The 21,225-nt window shown below is 40.5% G+C and overlaps 1 protein-coding gene across 9 annotated transcripts in view; it reads left to right on the forward strand.

Annotated features, from left to right (window-relative positions):
• The window catches only part of rhea (Talin_middle and talin-RS domain-containing protein rhea), a 142,521-nt gene that overhangs the window by 64,985 nt on the left and 56,311 nt on the right, over nt 1-21,225 (forward strand). For all 9 annotated transcript variants that reach the window (XR_015838102.1, XM_088265982.1, XM_088265979.1 and 6 more), the window contains 15 exons: nt 111-212; nt 7,358-7,528; nt 8,382-8,577; nt 9,180-9,337; nt 10,120-10,220; nt 11,702-11,837; nt 12,749-12,838; nt 13,700-13,837; nt 14,735-14,853; nt 16,340-16,484; nt 17,141-17,328; nt 18,117-18,243; nt 18,328-18,452; nt 19,145-19,316; nt 20,073-20,240. Coding sequence is in view for 8 of the 9 variants with exons in the window: in XM_088265982.1 (XP_088122108.1) it covers nt 111-212; nt 7,358-7,528; nt 8,382-8,577; nt 9,180-9,337; nt 10,120-10,220; nt 11,702-11,837; nt 12,749-12,838; nt 13,700-13,837; nt 14,735-14,853; nt 16,340-16,484; nt 17,141-17,328; nt 18,117-18,243; nt 18,328-18,452; nt 19,145-19,316; nt 20,073-20,240 (2,136 nt within the window). In the remaining variant the exon portion in view is untranslated. The remainder of the gene's footprint in view (nt 1-110; nt 213-7,357; nt 7,529-8,381; nt 8,578-9,179; nt 9,338-10,119; nt 10,221-11,701; nt 11,838-12,748; nt 12,839-13,699; nt 13,838-14,734; nt 14,854-16,339; nt 16,485-17,140; nt 17,329-18,116; nt 18,244-18,327; nt 18,453-19,144; nt 19,317-20,072; nt 20,241-21,225) is intronic.

A 21,225-nucleotide genomic window follows, 5' to 3' on the forward strand; every position in this document is an offset into this window, starting at 1 on the left:
ATAAAACATTGCGACGGTAGCAAATTTTCTTTTGGTTTTTAACAATTTTTAACGTATTTTTATATTTTTTCTATAAAAAATGCACCAACACGTTTCATTTTGTTTTGCAGCCTCGTCAGAACCTCCTCAATGCCGCATCGCGCGTCGGGGAAGCTTCCACCCAGGTCCTGCACACCATCGGCGAAGACACGGAAGAGAATCGAGAAATCCAGGTAAACACCACCCAGAGGGGGGCCCGACCGAGGTCTAGATTACCTTCTCAGCCCCACTATGAGAATGTATTCGACCCGGCTTGTCCCAGCTGCCGAGATAGGCTGGGAAGGTACTCCAAAACGTCTACGTTTTACAAAAAACTAAACACCCGCTATGAAAATGTGTATGAAATCATGTTCAATAAGGAGACGCGCGCTCGAAGTGAAGATAAGTCAAATAATCTCAATGATAGCCCCGATAATCATAATAATAGCCCGGATAATCACAGAAATAGCCCCGATATTCACAAAAATAGCTCCGATAATCTCAATAATAGCCCAAATAATCTCAAAGATAGCTCTAATAATATCAAAGATAGCTCCGATAATCCTGATGATGCTAGCGCGTTGACGTACGGCGATGGCGCCTATTTCAGATTCATTGACGATTGCGACGACGTCGATCTCAACTTGTTTGAAAACGACAACGAGTTTTATCGCATCGGCGGCAAATGCAATTGCGACGTGTCGGACGTAGATAGGAACAAATACGTCAAAGACCACGACGGATATTACGACATGGTCTTGAACAAAAACAGCGACATCGTTGTCGGGACGGTCGATTTCGGAGACGATTTCGAGGAAGGTAGCTTTGATAGCGACGGCGCGGAGAGAAAATTCGTTTATAAAGTAAATTTTGGGGATTTTGATCCGAACAATGCTAAAAGTTATAACGAAGACGATTTGTACGAGGATGTCGATGTAAACGCGTGTAGGAATCTAAATGACGTCGTCGTAACGCGGCGAAAGACTTTAGATGTGATCTTGGAAGATGGCGAAAGCGATTATTACAGGAATATGAATTTCGATACGGATGTCATTGAAAACAGCGATCTCAAAGAGTCTATTTTGAAAGGCATCGACGAGGGTAATGTTAGATTTGTCCGAAACAGGGTCCCCAAAGTGACGTTTAACGACCAAATCAGCACGGAAAATGTTTTAGTAGACTGCTCGGAATATTTAGACGACGCTGCAAAGGAATCGAAAGATTCCCCGTCCGCAAAGCGCAAATTCGTCAAGACTTGCAAAAAGGTCACGGAGAAAAAGACCTCAATCTTTAGGTCGATCAAGAGCAAGGTCAGGCGTCTGGTCGGCAAGTCGGAATCGAATGGGCAGATCGAGTGCCGCTGCATCAAGAAGGATGTCCTCAAATCCGGGTCGGATTTCGAGGTCAGCGGGTGTCTGGACATCAAGGTCCTCGGTGCGGATATAAGTCGCAAGCGACTCGTGGCCGAGAGAGTGCCCGAAGCCCCGGCCGCGGCCGAGCGCAGCCTGGAGCGCTTTGTGCGACGGAGCGAGTCGTTTTACGGCCGCGATCGCGACCCCAAAAACACGACCGAAGTCAGGATCTTTTATAACCCGACCTTCGAGGCGGCTGAGAGACAGTCGTGCGCCTGCGACGAGGTTAACGGCATCGTGGGCGATGAAGACTATGCGGACGATCGGTGGGTCTACGTCTTATGCATCACATTCTTTATCTTGAGCCTCATCTTCGGCTACTTTGATCCTCCCAGCAACTGAATGTTGAGAGATATTTTAGCTGCGATAATTTTTTGAGATCATATCTCTCTCGCTAGCTAGCCCTGTAGCTAGAACAGAGCTGTATACGTCCTTTTTATTCTTCTTCTTCTTCATGTCTGGTCACCCTGACGTTGACTATCTCTCGAGAGTAATTGTCCTTGACTCTAGCAGCTCTGGACAGCTCTAGAAAGCACTTCAAAATGCTTGCGTTGCTCTGTAAAACTAAGAAACGGCACTTTATCAAGTCCTTCTCAAAACTGATGTAACGCGGCCATCTTGGTTTTTCTCTGTCGCACTCTGTTTTACACTTTAAATTAAAGAAATAAATGAATTCTTCTTCTGTGTGTGTCATGTCAGGTCCTCCTGACGTTGACCATCACTTGAGACCAATTGTCCTTGTCCACAGTCCTGATCCCCGTCCAGTCTGGTGTATTCCGGAGCCAGGAGATCTGCCTCCTGCCCACACCTCGTGGACCCTCCACTAGGTGCAATAGCTCGTACTAGTCTCCTCTCAGCACATGCTCCAGATAGGACACCTGCTGGACCTTGATACCAGTCACCAACTGTCTCCCTGCTCTTGCTCTTTAAGCACAATTGCGTCGCTAACCATATCGGTTATTTCCATCTCAAAGCTTTGGATGATGATAGTCTATTCTTCATTTCAACGTGACTAATTTGCTGCGTATTTCTTGCTAGCTCTGCAAGAGAAAGGAAGCTCATAGCGTTGCATTCACGATATTCTACTCTTTATTTCGTCCTAGCTAATTTTCAAAAACAGTTTAGAGCCACATACATATTTTATTTCCTAAACATGATTTGGATTCGCAAGACTCCATTCTTCATTTTTTCGCTTTTTTTAACCGCCCCACTCATATGAACGTATGTGATTCGTCTGCTGTATTATCGCCCAAACGCGAATAGCCGTATCTCGTACAGTCAGATACAAAAAAGTATATAATTAAAATGTCACTTTGTTTCCAAATACTTGAAAGTGGTCAGGTTAGGAGTCGTAATAATCGGCGGGTATGTATGAGGAGATGCATGAACGTGGAAGAGGCGAAGAATGTTTGCAAAGACAGAGTGGTGTGGCATTCTATTCTCTCTGCCTACCCCTGCGGAGAACCGGCGTGATGGTTAGTTAGTTAGTTAGTTTTTTAACTTTGTTTTAAAATCACTATAAATATTTTATTATAACTTAATTATAATGTCTACCGGTTAGCTTTGAATCCGGTAGACATTATAATTAAGTTATAATAAAATATTTATAGTTAGTTTAAAACATAGTTACATTTTAATTATAAAATGGAAAATCACAAAGTTACTGCTTCAAATATAAATTATAAAGAAAAAAGTATACCCGCAGCAACATTTGTTCGCTTTAATGCTGTAGAAAAGGGGTACAAAGTATGCGTTTCAGTTTCGTTGTCTTGGCGTTGTTGTTTAATCACATTGAAAGTCATTTTTTCCACTTTTTTCTCGTCAAATACTCAAATACTTTTTCTTTCAAGGATATCAATTGCTTTTGCCATTTATAACTACAAAAAAAAAAAATAGAAGTAGTGGTATTTTCCGTGTAAAATTAAAATTTAAAATTGATATTTTACTAACTTTCGTATTCAAAATATGATGAGGGTGATTTTTTTCTGGTCAGCCGTTAAAAATGGTACTATCCAATGTTTACTTATTTAAATTTAATTTATTAATTTATATTTATATGTATGTTTAAATCTGTGAAAGTTATTAATATTTTGTAATATATATATATATATAAGGGGTGTTTTTAGTAGGCAAGTGTATTATTTTTAATATTTTTTATGTCATGTATTTTTTCATAGTTTCATAGGGCATTTGTGTTTATTAATTTGAACTTGTTCTAAGAAATATGTATGTTTAACCCTTCCCTTACGATGCTAAAAACGCGTGCGCGTTCCGGTGATATGTATTTTGTACGCCATATGAAAATGTGGTTTAAAAACGGGAAAAATGTCCTAAATGTTGCTTTTATTGAGCATAGTCGAAGTTTAAATGTAACAATTTTGTCATGTTAGCTGTGGAATTATATGAAAATGAGAAAAAAAAACATCGCTAAAAATCGCAATAGTTAGCGTAGCAGCACGACCGCCGCGCAAGACGATCTGTGTGCTACCTGATATGGTTAACATGTTACAACATGGAAGTATACTTACAAAGCACGCCACACGCGCACACACAGAAACGTTTGTGTATTGGTGATTTTATTCCTGATTTTATTCTCAAATGATTTTTTTCCATACAACATTTTGAGTGTGTCCAAATACTTGTTCACAAAATCTGGATTATCTCCAATTACAGGAGTCATTTTCATATTATTTATTGACATCTCATCAAAGATGAAGAAGAACATATAAATATGAACAATGTTTCAAAATTGGTTCATATATATAGAACTTCCAAGAATTTGAGTAGTGTGGTTGTCAATAATGGGTGGAATTGGTGAATGTTACACGTGTGTAAAGTGATCACTTAAACCAGCGTATGACGTTCGTCCGCCCCGTAAATGCCCAGACTCCGTATTCTTCTTCATCTTTGATGAGATGTCAAAAAATAATTTACTTCCGTCGCTGCAAATGAATAACGTTATATTATAATATTCATGTAATACATGATTATATTACGGATGAATACAAAAATTGTGAGTCCGTATCTATTATATTTTATATTGATATTCCCATTTTAAAGGTTGAGTTGTGATGAATATGAATCACCGGGAGCGGAAGGTTTAAGTGACTCTGAATCTAATGTCCTTTAATGAAAAAAACAGTCCAGAAATATAATAGTACAAGTATTTATTATTATAACAATAATCTATGCTTTAATTATCTTTAAATATATACGATATATCGCTCACTCCTTTCAAGAACGTCATAAATCAAAAATTGTCAATTTTCAGTTGTGCATGTTTTTGGAATGCCCAAAAAATGTACCATATCCCAACAAAAAAGGCATATTTTTAACTTAATATTTACCCGCTACAGGGCAGAAAATATTGTTTTTGCATTTCGAAGAAAAGGTTTTGTTTAATTATTTTTTCAAGTTTACTAAATATTTTTCAAATGGAAAAAAAAACCTTCAGGTTTTACCTAAAAAGATCTGTTGCACAGTAAAAAATTCAATAAGTGGCTTGATATTTATTTTTAATACATTGTGTTATTTTTTTTAACCTTAAAAACGTTCTCCTGAAAAATCAAGTTTTTTGATTTATGACGTTCTTGAAAGGAGTGAGCGATATGTATTTTGTTAATATGAAATATTTATTTTTAATAGTACTTAATACTCAGTTAATAACACGCTAGAATGACTGTTTTTTTAATTTCAAAATATATGTTTTAAAAACAATTTTGAAGAACACTTTATTACAGTGCCGAACCATATTTTTTTAAATATGAAAATTGACTCTTTTGTAATATTTAATATATAATCAATAACACACTAGAATGACTGTTTTTATAACGTTAGATTATTCTTTTTTTTTTCAACGAATTTTGAAGAAAACTTTCATTATTACAGTGCCGAATTCAAATTATATTTTTTGTAATAAATATTTACCTTTTTGGTACAGCATTTGAAATTCATTTTAATTACTGTTTGAAAACAAAAAAAGACAACAAAAAAAAGACTTCATTACAGTATCGAATCGAATTGTAAAAAATTACCTTTTTATGGTATTCTAAATTATTTTTAAAAAAAACACCATGTAAATGACAATTTTGTTAAAACTTAAATATAAATTTTAGACTGGATTTCAAATAGCATTTGAACGACTGTTATTTTGACTTAGTAGTTTAATCTAGATATATTATAGTCAGTTAGCGATGGTTGTGTGATTCCGTTGGTAGGATAGTTGTGTTTTCGCTTTACTAAAACCTATGTATCGAGTCGTACATGGAAATAAACAAATGTTGGCACTTACAAAATGTGTTTTTGTACTTGTACAACTAACTGTGTGTAAAAATACTGTTCGAAAATAGAGATTGTAATATAACTAGCTACTAAAACACCCCTGCCAGGCAATTTCGTATTCTAAAACCTCAATTTGGTATTGTAAATACCTAATTTGGTTTTGTAAATTCACAATGTGGTATTGTAAATACACAATTTGGTTTTGTTAATTTACAATATGGTATTGTAATTACTCGATTTGGTTTTGTAAACTCACAATATGGTATTGTAAATAGACAATTTGGTTTTGTAAGTTCACAATATGGTATGTATTGTAAATTCACAATTTTGTATCGTAAATTCACAAAAAAAATTATTAACTTACTGTTCTTTCGGACTGATGCGCCACAGTGTGAAAGCACCTTAATACAGAGTGAGGATAAAATTAGAGAATATTACAAAATTCTGCTTCGTCTAGGGCATTTTCACACAAGCTACTTTGAGGTATAAAGTTTGGAAAAATAAGGACTGAGAAAAGAGTTTTATATCGCTCACTCCTTTCAAGAACGTCATAAATCAAAAAACTTGGTTTTTCAGGAAAACGTTTTTAAATTTAAAAAATATAATACACTGTATTAAAAATAAATATCAAGCCACTTATTGAACTTTTTACTGTGCAACAGATCTTTTTAGGTAAAACCTGGAGGTTTTTTCTCCATTTGAAAAATATTTAGTATATTTTAAAAAATTATTAAACAATACCTTTTATTCAAAATGCAAAAACAACACTTTCTGCCCTGTAGCGGGTAAATATTGAGTTAAAAATATGCCGCTTTTGCTGGGATATAGTACATTTTCTGGGCATTCCGAAAACATGCACAACTGAGAATTGATGATTTATGACGTTCTTGAAAGGAGTGAGCGATATGTATTTAATGAATACAAAAAAAATAAGCGTAAAGAATAAAAAGAAATACATATAATACAGATTTCTAGGCATATCTTGAAAGATCCACAAACAAATTTTGACAGAAACAAAATAACCAAAGGATTTATTAATTACACATATTGTTCTTCCGGGCGAACTAAAAAATGGTTAAAAAAAACCTTTGTGTATCTAAAATCAACAAAAAGAGGAGTTTAAATATTCAATAAAAACTGGAAAATATTGTTATACGATGCCTTGCAATAAAATATTATTTTACTATCAGAACTGAAACAAAATCTGCCTTTTTTCCAAATAAAATCCACATTAAAAGTCATGTGCTGAGTCAGTCAAAGGGTGTTTGTCCACTACACGGAATTGCACGGAATTTTACCGTCCGGCACGTCAGTTAGCGTTTTAAAATGATGATTTTACGATCGAATTTACGCGCAACGTGTTCACGCACAGATCCGAAGAAAGATGGACAAAGGCACAAGTCAATCCAAGCCAATCGTCGTTTTAAAACGCTAACTGACGTGCCGGACAGTAAAATTACAGCGCCCAAAGGGTCAAACAACGAAACACCTTTTTATGAGTGTCTATCATTAATTTCAATACTCAAAAGTCAGCATTTTAAACAACTCCGCATCTCAAAGGTAAAACATGTTTATATATGCCAATACTTTTCTGAATGGTGCATTCTTTAGACATTTTGTTAACGGGCTGTCTCTTCTCTCCCCAGGACATCCTGCTGGCGCTGGCCAAGGCCGTGGCCAACACGACGGCGGCCTTGGTGCTGAAGGCCAAGAACATCGCGGCCACGTGCAAGGACGACCAGCAGGCGCAGAACCGCGTCATCGCCGCCGCCACGCAGTGCGCCCTCGCCACCAGCCAGCTCGTGGCCTGCGCCAAGGTAATAATAATAATAATAATAATTTGGATAATTTGTATAGTGCCATTTTCGTAAAATACTACCTCAAGGACGCAAAGGTAAGGCCACTCAGTCAAAATATGAGGCGAGTCAATGCTGATTCGGTACTGCTATTGTATAAGGGCGTTCGGTCCACACATGAGGCAAGTCAGTGCTGATTAGGTACTGCTATCCTATAAGACCATTCAGTCAAAATATGAGGCGAGTTAGTGCTGATTCGGTACTGCTATTGTATAAGGGCATTCGGTCCACACACGAGGCAATTCAGTGCTAATTCGGTACTGCTGTCGTATAAGGCCAGGTTTACATTGAGTTAGTAACTGAATTCAAACACAAGGCAAGTCAGTGCTAATTCGGTACTGCTATCCTATAAGGCCAGGTTTACATTGAGTCAGTAACTGGCTTCAAAAACACAAGGAAAGTCAGTGCTGAATCAGTACTGCTATCGTATAAGGCCAGGTTAACATTGAGTTAGCAACTGAATTTAAACTCAAGGGAGTCAGTGCTAATTCGTTACTGCTATCCTATAAGGCCAGGTTTACATTGAGTCAGTAACTGGCTTCAAAAACACAAGGAAAGTCAGTGCTGAATCAGTACTGCTGTGGTATAAATTGATTTTCACATCAGTACAGCACTGTCTCGTCAGCTCTAACTCCAATATTCCCGGTATAAACAGCGCAAGTCAGTTCTCAGCGCCAGTATTGACTTCAATAACTGACTGAAAGTAAATCCGCCTTAGCGCATATTTGAATTCTCACGATGATTAAATCCATCATGATCACCGAAACGGTTGAGTATCTCTCGGGCCTGTCTCTATGTGTCTCTTCTTGTGCAGGTGGTGGCGCCGACCCTGAGCAGCCCGCTGTGCCGCGAGCAGCTGGTGGGCGCCTGCCGCCAGGTGGCCGCCGCCGTGGAGCGCCTGAGCGCCGAGTGCGAGCGCGCGGCCGGCCAGCGCTCCACGGCCGAGCTGGGCGCCGCCGCGCAGGACGTGGCGCGCGCGCTCGACGACCTGCTGCGCCACGTCAACGCAGGTCAGCCACTCTCCCACCCGCAGACCAAACCGCGGTGACATCGCACAGCCCTGTTTAATGACGGATCTAGCTGGCTTACTGAACTACACTGCCATCCTAACTCACAGCCGCAGTGATATCGCACGGCCCTATTTAGCAACGGATCTAGCCGACTAACTGAACTACACAGCCACCCCAACATACAGTCGCGGTGACATCACACAGCCCTGTTTAACCTTTCATTTCTGACATTTTTTTTATTATTATTATTTATTTGGCAGTCACCCAGAGAAAGGATGTTTCTGCCAGTGCCAAGTATTATTTTTATTTACAAACAAAAAATAATAGTGGAAAATAATGATAACAATTGATACAAAATTTTATCAATTAAAAAATTAGAATTAAGTTCAGAAATTCTCAAATTAGGTTCAGAAAGAAGGGTGAGTTGATATTTTAAAAGAAACACATTTGTTTTTTTTACCACTTAAATTGATTTTATTATGACTAGTTTTGGAAGCTACGCTTCCATCTTCAGGTCTAATATAAACTAATATTTAGAAACGCATCATATCATTTTCATTTTTGCTTGGGCCGGGATGTGACCGTCTTGTCTTTCTGGCCAGATCACCGTCGCGCCCGCGAGACCGTGCACGAGACCACCGTGGAGAGCATCATGAGCACCTCGGAGCGGCTGTGCTCCTCGCAGGGCGACCCCTCGGAGATGGTCCGCCAGGCGCGCCTCCTCGGCCAGGCCACCGCCGAGCTCATCCACAACATCAAGGTAGGCCCTCCGTCCGCTGGAACCACGCACAGGCGTATATCACATCAAACGGGACCGGTATGGAGAGAGTCGTGAAATTCAATCACCCGGGAAGTGTCCTAGTTGAAAATGTCATCCCAGAAACCCAAGTAAAATGCAGAATAGAGTCTTGTACAGTTTTTTGAACTATAATAAAAAATGTAAATTTGTTTTAAAATCACTATAAGTATATTATTCTTCTTCTTCTTCAAACCCTTATGCGCACCCCATAAGGTGCATAGGGCACTGCATCATATAAACGCAGTGTTATCTTGATCGTTAACACATGAAGGAAAGATGATCAACCCTCCGCTTCAGGTACCAGTCCAGGGTAGAATTCAATAAATATTAGAGTGAAAAAATCACTAATATTTATTTGACACCCACCTGGGAATCGAACCCGGGACCTCCAGAACGATAGCCGAGCGTGCTGACCATTACACTACGGAGGCGGATGAAATATTATATTAATAAATATTTTATTATAACTTAATTATAACGTCTACCGGATTCCAAGCTAACCGCTTCTTTATCGAGACTGAGTTGATAAAGAAGCGGTTAGCTTGGAATCCGGTAGACATTATAATTAAGTTATAATAAAATATTCAAGTGATTTTGAAACAAAGATACATTTTAATTATAAAATGGAACATCACAAAGTTAGTGCTTCAAATATATATTATAGTTTTTAACTACTTAATGCTAGGGTTTTTTTATAACTTCTTCATCTTTCGCCATTTCTGAGTATTTTTTTCTGTATCTAGATGGAAGCCGAGAAGCAGCCCGGCTCGGAGACCCAGCGCCGACTCCTCGCAGCCGCCAAGATGCTGGCAGACGCTACGGCTCGCATGGTGGAGGCCGCAAGGTACGTAAACATAGTTAAACCCCCTATTTTACGTTTTTAAAGGGACTGAAAAAAAATACTTAAATGGAGGGAAAATGTAAATGTGGGATATTAAAAAAAGAACATTTATTTTTTGTGTAAATCATGTAGATAACAGGATTTAATATCTCACATACAAATATAAAAAGCTTTTTTATCTCACCAATAGATGTCTCTAGTGAAATTCTATTAATTCAAGTACAATGTTTCGAAATTGGATCATATATCGCTCACTCCTTTCAAGAACGTCATAAATCAAAAAACTTGTTTTTTCAGGAGAACGTTTTTAAAGTTTGAAAATGTAACACAATGTATTAAAAATAAATATCAAGCCACTTATTGAACATTTTACTGTGCAACAGATCTTTTTAGGTAAAACCTAAAGGTTTTTTTCTCCATTTGAAAAATATTTGGTATATTAAAAAAAATATTAAACAATACATTTTCTTCAAAATGAAAAACAACACTTTCTGCCCTGTAGCGGGTAAATATTAAGTTAAAAATATACCTCTTTTGCTGGGATATAGTACATTTTCTGGGCATTCCGAAAACATGCACAACTGAAAATTGTCAATTTTTGATTTACGACGTTCTTGAAAGGAGTGAGCGATACATATATAACTTTCAGGAATTTGAGTAGTGCGGTTGTCAATCATGGGTAGAATTTGTGAATGTTGCATGTGTGTAAAGTGATCACTTAAACCAGTCTATGACAGTCGTAAGCCCCTTAAATGCCCAGACTTCCATATTCTTCTTCATCTATGTTGAGATGTCAAAAAATAATCATGCAGAAGATATTTTTTGCATACAATAACCTTAATGGAGGGAATATCGCCCACTCCTTTCAAGAATGTCATAAATCATAAAACTTGATTTTTCAGGAGAACGTTTTTAAAGCTTAAAAATATAATACAATGTATTAAAAATAAATATCAAGCCACTTATTGAACTTTTTCCTGTGCAACAGATCTTTTAAGGTAAAACCTGAAGGTTTTTTTCTCCATTTGAAAAATATTTGGAATATTAAAAAAAATATTAAACAATACCTTTTCTTCAAAATGCAAAAACAACACTTTCTGCCCTGTAGCGGGTAAATATTAAGTTAAAAATATACCGTTTTAGCCGGGATATAGTACATTTTCTGGGCATTACGAAAACACGCTTTACTGAAAATTGACGATTTTTGATTTAGGACGTTCTTGAAAGGAGTGAGCGATATGTGAACTGGGTGTTTCGATGCATTCCGCATTTCATTTTCAAACACCGTATGTGAATCTAAGTCTAAATTTTAATTCACACGCCTCTCTAGCAGACAGAAGCTGAAGCCATTTAAACGGCTGTAGCTCCGTCAGTTTTGATCTGATTGGTGTCTAGTACGCGGTGGGCAGTGAGAATAGGCCCCCACACATAATAGCATTCTCCTCCTCTTCCGCACTCATGCTCATCTCCCGTTGTCCCCGCAGGCAGTGCGCCAGCTCTCCGAACGACAAGGCCAAGCAGGAGGCGCTGTGCCGGGCCGCTGAGGACCTGAGGTACGTGACCAGTGACTACGCCTCCTCCACGCCGGAAGTCCGGAGGCAGCTCTTCAAGAGGCTGGAGGTGAGTGTCTTCCTGTACAGGGTGGGCCGGGAGTTGAACCATTTTTTGTCTTCGCTTAAATTGAAGGGCTAATGCCTTTAACATAATACACATATACAGTATCTAATATAAAAATACAGTAATAATGATAATATAATAAAACTCTTATCCGCACCCCAATGGTGCATAGGGCACTACGTAATACAAACGCAGTGTAATCTTGATCGTTTACACATGAAGGAGAGGTGATCAGCCCTCCGCTTCAGGTACCAGTCCATGGTAATATTAAACAAATAGTACAGTGAAAGATTACGCTAATAGAGAAACAAAAAGTCTTAAACATAAAATAATAATAAAATAACCATAAAAATAATAATAAAGTAAGCACCACAAATAGTAAGCAGTTACATCCTTGGAGGACCTCTACTGGACTCCGAGAAGGTGAAGCTCCTACCACCAAGACAGGTCGTAAGTTACATGACTCATGTAGGTCTTGGCAGTGAGCTGTAATACAGAGGGAGGTCACAATAGACCTATTATGGTCGCAGTGACATAAGGGATGCAAGATACCTTGAAAAAAAAAAACAGTTATATGTATTTGACCCCCCCTTGGGAATCGAACCCGAGACCTCCGGTACGGTAGGCGAGCTCGCTGACCATTACACTACGGTGGCGTCTGAATACCCATCTCACACACTTTCCCGATCCGGTTTAAATACGACCGCACTGTAGACCGAGAAGATCCGAGTTTCAGGAGACCGAGAAAACCGAGAAGAGTTTCAGGCTTGGTCCTTCAATGGTTTGAAGTGGATCGGATACAAACTGGTCCAAACCTGACTGATTCAAAATAGTGGTGTAATTTCTGGTCCAATTAGTATGTATATCGCATTGTCGCCTCGTGTCGTGCTGATGTTGTTTCCTTGTGTCCGCAGAACGCGGCGAAGCAGGCGGCTTCCACCGGTACGCAGTTCATCGCGTCCGCGCAGAATGTGGGAGCTCACAACACCAACCGCCATTCCCAGGTAAATTTTACTTACAATATTTTGCGTTTGTCCAAATTCTGGGTTTGTCGCCACTTGATTGATATCTCAACATAGATGTAGAAGAATATGGATGGCTGGGTGTTTACAGGGCTTACGACCCGTCATAGGCTGGTTTGATCGATCGCTTCATACGCGTGCAACATCGACCATTCTACCCATGATTGACAATCGCACTACTCAAATTTTGGAAGCTTTTTTTATGCTTCAATTGGCACTGTGGCAACCCACTCTACCATGGCAACCCAAATCGAGTGAAATAACAAACACCCTACACGAAGCCCGCAACAAACGGAAACGAGCCCGTTACACTTCGCCGCCGCCCGTCCTCAGATCGACACGTATTTCAACTGTTCTCATATTAGAATCACGCGATTATTCTTAAGTATTTTCTTGATTGTAATTTTATAGAACTGAATAAATTTGTGTTAAAAGTAATCCGCTTTCATCTTGCTTCCCTTCTGATAAATTAAAGTGGTTATAAATCTTGCGGATGTTACTCTTTGGAACCATGTGCAAGGTGTCAATTGAAGCACAAAAATAACTTGTCAATCATGGATAGAATGGTGTATAAAGTGATCACTTAAACCAGCCTATGACACGTAGTTCATTACATGAATAATAAGTCATGTTAGAATCATGTCAAATTGTATGCTTGTGAGAGACATAATTATATCATGTTACAGACACGCGTGTGTCAAATGTTTCCCTTTAAGTAAAAAAAATGGGTAATTTTATATGGGTGTATGAAGCGATCGCCTGAGCCAGCCGATGGCAGATCGTATGTCCGTATTCCCTTCTCGTGTAAGGTTACTTTGCTTCTACGGTTTGTCTTCCGTTCAGGAAACCCTGGTGCAGGAGTGCCGGTCCATGGCGGAGCACATTCCTCGGCTGATTGAGGGCGTGAAGGGGACCATGGCCAGCCCGGATGACTCCAACTCCCAGCTGAACCTCATCAACTACTCCGAGGCCTTCCTGCAGGTAAATTCCCTCAATCCGTTGCAGCATCATGGACGTCCAGGGCTGACCACATAGTCCATAGGGAAACTAGGGCATTCCAACTGTGGCGCTACAGAAGAATGCTCAAACTATCATGGTTTGATAGTGGGTTTTTATAATTTGGTAGTCACCCAGTGAGAGGACGTTTCTGCCAGTGTCTAGTCTTATTTTTATTTCAAACCCTTATCCACACCCCAATGGTGCATAGGGCACTGCATCATATAAACGCAGTGTTATCTCGATCGCTGACACACGAAGGAAAGGTGATCAGCCCTCCGCTTCAGGTACCAGTCCAGGGTAGTATTGAATAAATATTAGAGTGAAAAAATCACTTATATATATTTGACCCCCCTGGGAATCGAACCCGGGACCTCCAGAACGGTAGCCGAGCGCGGTTACCATTACACTACGGAGGTGGAGTATTTTTATTTACCAACAAAATTTTAATTACGATAAAAAAATCATAGTTTAAATGTATTTAGCTTTATCACTTTTGAAATTATGATCGCAATTCTAGAATTAGGTTTAACAAGAAGGGTGAATACTAGGGTGGGGAATTGGATTTCTATCCGTGTTAAGCTATTTATGACACTGAAAGAACGTATGGTTTCAAACCATGATGCTTCAAGACGCATAGAGAGTGTGAAGCAAAGAAAGCTAGAGTATACTGTATAGTAGAATGAATGCAGTCAAAATGCGCTCTCTGAGATAAATGTACAGCAAAACGATGTATGAAAGATGTTCCAACCGTGATGTAAGGAAAGAATGCAAGGCTGAAAAACACGGCCACAGACAGAGTCGAATTGCCACATCCATTATATTATCCATATTTGAAATCAATGAATTATTATATAATGCTGTATCTTGTGATGTTGGCAGCCCGGGTCGCATGTGATCCAAGCCGCCAGAGCCGTACTTCCGACGGTGCAGGACCAGGCGTCGGCTCAGCAGCTCAACAGCTCCTCGCAGCACCTCGCCACCAGCTGCTCCGAACTAAGGTAGGCTCCTCATTCTCAATGTGCCCGCCCGCCTCATCCGGGACTGCACTGGAGTGGCCCAAATGTGCGCCTTCTCTGTACGCCTTCAAGAAACGGCCGAAACATTACTATCTTCATGTACCTTTGCGATCATGGTCTACCCACTTCTCGTGAGAGAACACCTTCCATTTCTTCACATAACACATCATCCTTCACCCATTCCTGCACCGGAATAATAATAATAATAATAAAAAATTTGGATAACTTATATAGCGCCATTTTCGTAAAATACTACCTCAAGGGCGCTTCACTGTGAATGAATTGGGGAAAATATTATGGTGGAAATGATTTAGCAAACAAATGTGTTTTTAGTTTTTTTTCTAAAGATCATCTCACTCTCACTTTTTCTAACCATTGGTGGAAGAGCATTCCACGCCGTCGGCCCCGCAACAGCGAAGGCACGTTCGCCAAATTTAGTGCGCTGGTTGCGAGCTGGTAAGATCACTTTGCCCATTGCAGTTGTTGTGGCCGTTCGAAGCGTGAGACGTCTATCGACTGATTCGTCTGGAGTACACAGCTCTTTTAGATACTCTGATATACTTTATTTATTTATTTATTGAACGGCTGAAGCCTTTAAGATAATACATATCATACATATATACAGTATCTTAATATAATGGAATAATATATTTAATCTCTAATGTATGGAAGTAAAACATGGAGTTGGCAAACGAAGGATGAAAGTAGACTGAATGCAGTCGAAATGCGATCTCTCAGAAGAATGTGCGACAAAACGATGTATGATAGATGTGCGAATAGTGAAATAAGGAAAGAATGCAAAGCTGAGATAAGCAATATCGATAAAATTAAGAAAGGCGTGTTGAGATGGTTTGGACATGTAGAACAAATGAGTGAGGAAAGAACGGTAAAACAAATTTATGAGGCGAATGTTAGTGGGAAAAGAAGCAGAGGAAGACCGAGAAAAACATGGCACGATCAGGTATGCCAAATACTTGAAAGTGGTCAGGTTAGGAGTCGTAACAATCGGCGGGTATGTATGAGGAGATGCATGAACGTGGAAGAGGCGAAGAATGTTTGCAAGGACAGAGTGGTGTGGCGCTCTATTCTCTCTGCCTACCCCTGCGGAGAAGCGGCGTGATGGTTAGTTAGTCTAATATAAAAATTAAAATATACTAATGAATACACTAATAGAGAAACAAAAAGTCTTATAACAAATAGTCTTATAACATAAAATCATAATAAAATAACAAATAGTAAGCACTGGTCAACACACGTCTCCTTCACACACTATCGGCGAGCAGCGAGAGAGAGTGAAACACAACGTTTACATTTATCCATTATAACATGGAGAAGAAATGCTGAGAAAGTACACACTTCAAGGAGGATAACAATATATTAAATAAATCCGTACTTTAGATACTGAATAACCCGCATCTCCGCACCAAAAATGCACCTTCAAGTAAATAATGTTTGTTAATCTCCCCAGATCCGCAGTGAGCAGAGCTCGATCTTCGTGCACCGGTCTGGAGCTGGATGCTGCCGCTCAGATCATCAGGTCCTTGCAGCGAGAGCTGTCCGAGGTGGACAGGGCGGCCAGGGAGATGAGACTCAAGCCACTTCCGGGAGAGACCGTAAGTGTTGTCCCCTGGATTTAGTCACCACCCACTGCTCCCAATTTACGGGAAATGCTTTTGTAGGAATTGCGAAACCTCGAAAGTGTGGTTTCAGACTTATGCGAAACACTCATTGTGTGAAACATTCTATGTTTTGACTGGCGCAAAAGTCCTGCAAGTTAATGTTACGAAAAGGGGACTTTCTCTGTAACTTATTTATTGTAACTGCAGACAGTTGGTAGAATTCCATATTGAACCGTCGGGACTTGCCCCTTCTCGCGCCGCAGAAGAGACCGTCCCCTGTGCAGTTTATACAATATAGTCCATTCGCCAGGAACTACGATTGGACGGCTTGACGCTGGCCAATATCTCTACCCGACGGATTCTCCAGTTCTTTGGACACGTTGCACGTGGCAATGAGGATAGCCTGGAACGACTAGTTGTGATCGGTAGCCTGGAGGGAAAGAGAGGAAGAGGAAGATTCCCCACACGATGGACCGATCAAATTAAGGCAGCAGCAGGCACCTCGGTGGTTGGAGCGCTACGTGCAGCGCAGTCAAGAGATAACCGGAGAAGAGTCATTGCTTCTGCAAGGGTCACAATCCTTATGAATGAGGAATAAGACGGAGAAGAAGAACTTGTTGAGTGACTGGTGTTTGTGTGTTCTCTGGCAGGTGGAGTCGGCTTCGCAGGAGATGACGGGGGCGACGCGCGCGGCCAACAGCTGCGCGGCGCGCCTGGTGTCGGCCGCGGGGCAGGGCAACGCGGAGTACTGCGGGCGCGCCGCCAGCGAGGCCGCCCAGCAGCTGCGCCGCGTGGCCGCCTGCTCGCGAGCCATCGCTGCCACCGCTCACAACACCAGGTAACGTGGATTCGATGAATCTCCAATTTGAGGAAGCATTTTTATCAATACTGACTGCACAGTCAAATTCTGAGAAAAACTTGCCCCAAACAATGTTCACTAACCTTTTGACCGCGTTAACTTTGTTCCTGAAAGACGCCCGTGCGCGGCGGGATTTCGGCGATTTTTTAATTATTACTTTTATCATGTATTTAGTTAAGAAACAATTTATTTTCCTAAACAAAAACGTGTAATGGGATTCATTGTGCCTTTTTGATATTCTATAATAAACAAATAAGATCGTAACATAAATAAATCAAAGCACGCATCGTGTGTCACTCTTACCCACTGGCGATGCGTAGCGTCGAGAGTGAGACAGATATAGGGCATGATTATGGCGCGGACTAATTACCGACCTCAAGAAAAATCAGGGATCTGTTCTTTTATTTATCCTTGTGATGTTACAAATTATTAGTCAGATATTTCAACAGATGTCATAAGGCCGAGGATTGACGTATTATTTTATCCAAATGAAAAAATCCCTCCAAGTTGAACTGAGGTTGGAAACTTGGAGCAAAGTAAAAACACATACGCTTATGTCAGCCGCGTATGGGGCATGTTTTGTGAAAACACATACGGTCATGCGAGCCGCGTGGATCCGGTTAAAACTTACGCTGTATTGACTATACGAATGCTTGCGTCGTAATGTGACTTTACAATAAAAAACTAAACAAGATAACTTCCTCTCCAAACACAAGAGTTTGTCCTCTTTTCGGGAAGGTATCGCTAATGTTTGCTCGCATTTTCAGCGTCATCGAATCCACGCACGACGTGATGGCCTACTACCTGACCCTCATCGAGGAGGCCAAGAGGCAGCTCACCAGCCAGGACGGCGACACGTCTCGGCTGGATGCCATCGCCAAGAATGTCTCCATCGTGAGTACACATTACGCAGTATTTCGTAACTCGTACGTTGCTCACAAATCCCGGTGTGTTTATTCCCTTGTTTTACGTTTCCAGTCGCTCAACCACTCGGTGAATTCCCTTCCCGGACATCAGGACGTGGACTCCACCATCGAAAGCATCAACGAGACACTGCAGATCCTGTCTATGGGAGAGTTCCCCCCTACCAATAAGAGCTACGGGTAAGGACTGTTTACAACATTTTGAGTGGGTCCAAATACTTGTTCACAAAATCTGGATTATCTCCAATTACAGGAGTTATTTTCGTATTATTTTTTGACATCTCATCAAAGATGAAGAAGAATATGGAATATGTAATAAAAAAGCTTCTTTTCATCTCACCAATAGATGTCTCTAGTGAAGTTCTAGTGATTCAAGAACAAGGTTTCTAAATTGGTTCATATATATATATATATATATATATATATATATATATATATATATAGAACTTCCAAAAATTTGTGTAGTGTGGTTGTCAATAATGGGTAGAATTGGTGAATGTTACACGTGTGTAAAGTGATCACTTAAACCAACCTATGACGGTCGTCGGAACTTCACTAGAGACATCTGTTAGTGAGATGAAAAGAAGCTTTATCTTTAATATTCTTCTTCATCTTTGATGAGATGTCAAAAAATAATATGAAAAATAACTCCTATAATTGGAGATAATCCAGATTTGTGAACTAGTATTTGGACACATTAAAAATGTTACCAATCTCTTGTTAAGGTCTAAACTATATGTACACAATTATCAAATCCCATCGCCAGCGGTCTGCAGGCATAAAAAACCCTATCTGCAGCTTAAGCTGTAGGCTGTTGACGAGTCTTGATCACTTATATCTCTTCCCGACTTGACGCGTGTTTCTGTCAACAGGCAGCTGCAGCAGGAGCTGAACGTGGCGGCCGAGGGGCTGAACGCGGCCTCCACGGACACGGTGCACGCCGCTGCATCGTCGCCGCGCGCTCTAGGCGAGACCAGCAAGCAGTTTGGACGCGCCTACGGCCAGCTGTTAACTGTCTCCATGGAAATGGCAGGCCAGACCACGGTGAGTGGGCGGGGATCACTTTATCGTGACAAATCTACTTATATCGCTCACTACTTTCAACAACGTCATATATCAAAAAACTTGATTTTTCAGGAGATCGTTTTTAAAATTTAAAAATATAATAAAATATATTAAAAATAAATATCAAGCCACTTATTGAACTTTTTACCGTGCAACAGATCTTTTTAGGTAAAACCTGAATGCTTTTTCTCCATTTGAAAAATATTTAGTATTTTAAAAAAAATAATTAAACAATACCTTTTCTTCAAGATGCAAATACAACACTTTCTGTCCTGTAGCGGGTAAATATTAAGTTAAAAATATGCCTCTTTTGCTGGGATATAGTACATTTTCTGGGCATTCCGAAAACATGCACAACTGAAAATTGTAAATTTTTTGTATATGACGTTCTTGAAAGGAGTGAGTGATATATTACATGTACATGGCACCTTACAAGGGCCCAGAGCAGCCGCGTACTAAGCTTTGCGAATAGGTGTCTGCGGTCTGCAGTGCCCTATGCACCTTTGGGTGTGATAAGGGTTTTTTTTTAAAACATGAGGATTAATGTCCAGATGACACTGTGTTTTTATGATGCAGTGCCCTATGCACCTTTGGGTGCGGATAAGGGTTAAAAAAAAAAGTATGAGGAGATCCACAAACGTGGAAGAGGCGAAGAATGTTTGCAGAGGCAGAATGTTGTGTCGTTGTTTTGTCTCTCATCAGTTGAGCAGTTAATGATTGTCTTGTGTCGTGCAGGACTACGAGGCGCAGAGCCAGATGGTGGTCTCCATGAAGAACGTGTCCCGCGAGTCGAGCCGGCTGCTGACGACGGCCAAGATGGTGTCCAACGACCCCTCGCAGCCCAACGTGCGCAACCAGCTCTCCGCGGCCGCGCGCGCCGTCACCGACTCCATCAACTACCTGGTCAGCACCGCCCTCTCTCTCTCTCACTCTCATAGATCTACCGGATCTATCCATGCCTTTTGGATATTTAGTTAATAGTCTGGGGGAGCAACTGTATAAGCATTGAGTGTTTTGGGAATCAACTGTCTCGGGGATCAATTTTCAAGGGGAACTACTGTTTGTGGGATCATTTGTCAAGGGGATCAACTGTCTAAGCATCGAGTGTTTGGGGAATCAACTGTCTCGGGGATAAATTTTCAAGGGAACCTACTGTTTGTGGGATCATTTGTCAAGGGGATCAACTGTCTAAGCATCGAATGTTTTGGAATCAACTGTCTCGGGGATCAATTTTCAAGGGGACCTACTGTTGTGGGATCATTTGTCAAGGGGATCAACTGTCTAAGCATCGAGTGTTTGGGGAATCAACTGTCTCGGGGATAAATTTTCAAGGGGACCTACTGTTTGTGGGATCATTTGTCAAGGGGATCAACTGTCCAGGGATTAAGTGTACCCTAGATACGGTATCAACTATTTAGGGAACCAAGTGTCTGGGAGATCAGCTGTCTAGGTGTGAAGTGTTCAGGGGATCAACTATCTACGGATTAAGTGTCCCTTAAATATAGTATCAACTGTCCAGGGAACAAGTGTCTGGAGGATCAAATGTCTAGGAAATAGGGGATCGACTGTCAAAGAGATCATCTGTCTAGGAGTCCGAGTCTCTAGATATGGTCAAAATTAATCAAATTTCTCGGGAATAGGGTGATCAACTGTCAAGGGAAACTAGGGGATAGGGGATCAACTATCAAGGGGAACAAGGGGATAGGGGATCAACTATCAAGGGGAACTAGGGGATAGAGGATCAACTATCAAGGGGAACTAGAGGATTAGGGATCAATAGTCAAGAGGACTAACTGTTAAGAGGATCAAATATCTAGGGGGATAAGTGTCTGGAGGACCAACTGTCTGTGGGATCTAGTGTCTGGATGATGGATTATCATATAATGGC

This window comes from Brachycentrus maculatus, unplaced genomic scaffold, assembly GCF_059751285.1.
Source record: "Brachycentrus maculatus isolate JH-2025_06_01 unplaced genomic scaffold, ASM5975128v1 h1tg000259l, whole genome shotgun sequence".
Lineage (NCBI taxonomy): Eukaryota > Metazoa > Arthropoda > Insecta > Trichoptera > Brachycentridae > Brachycentrus > Brachycentrus maculatus.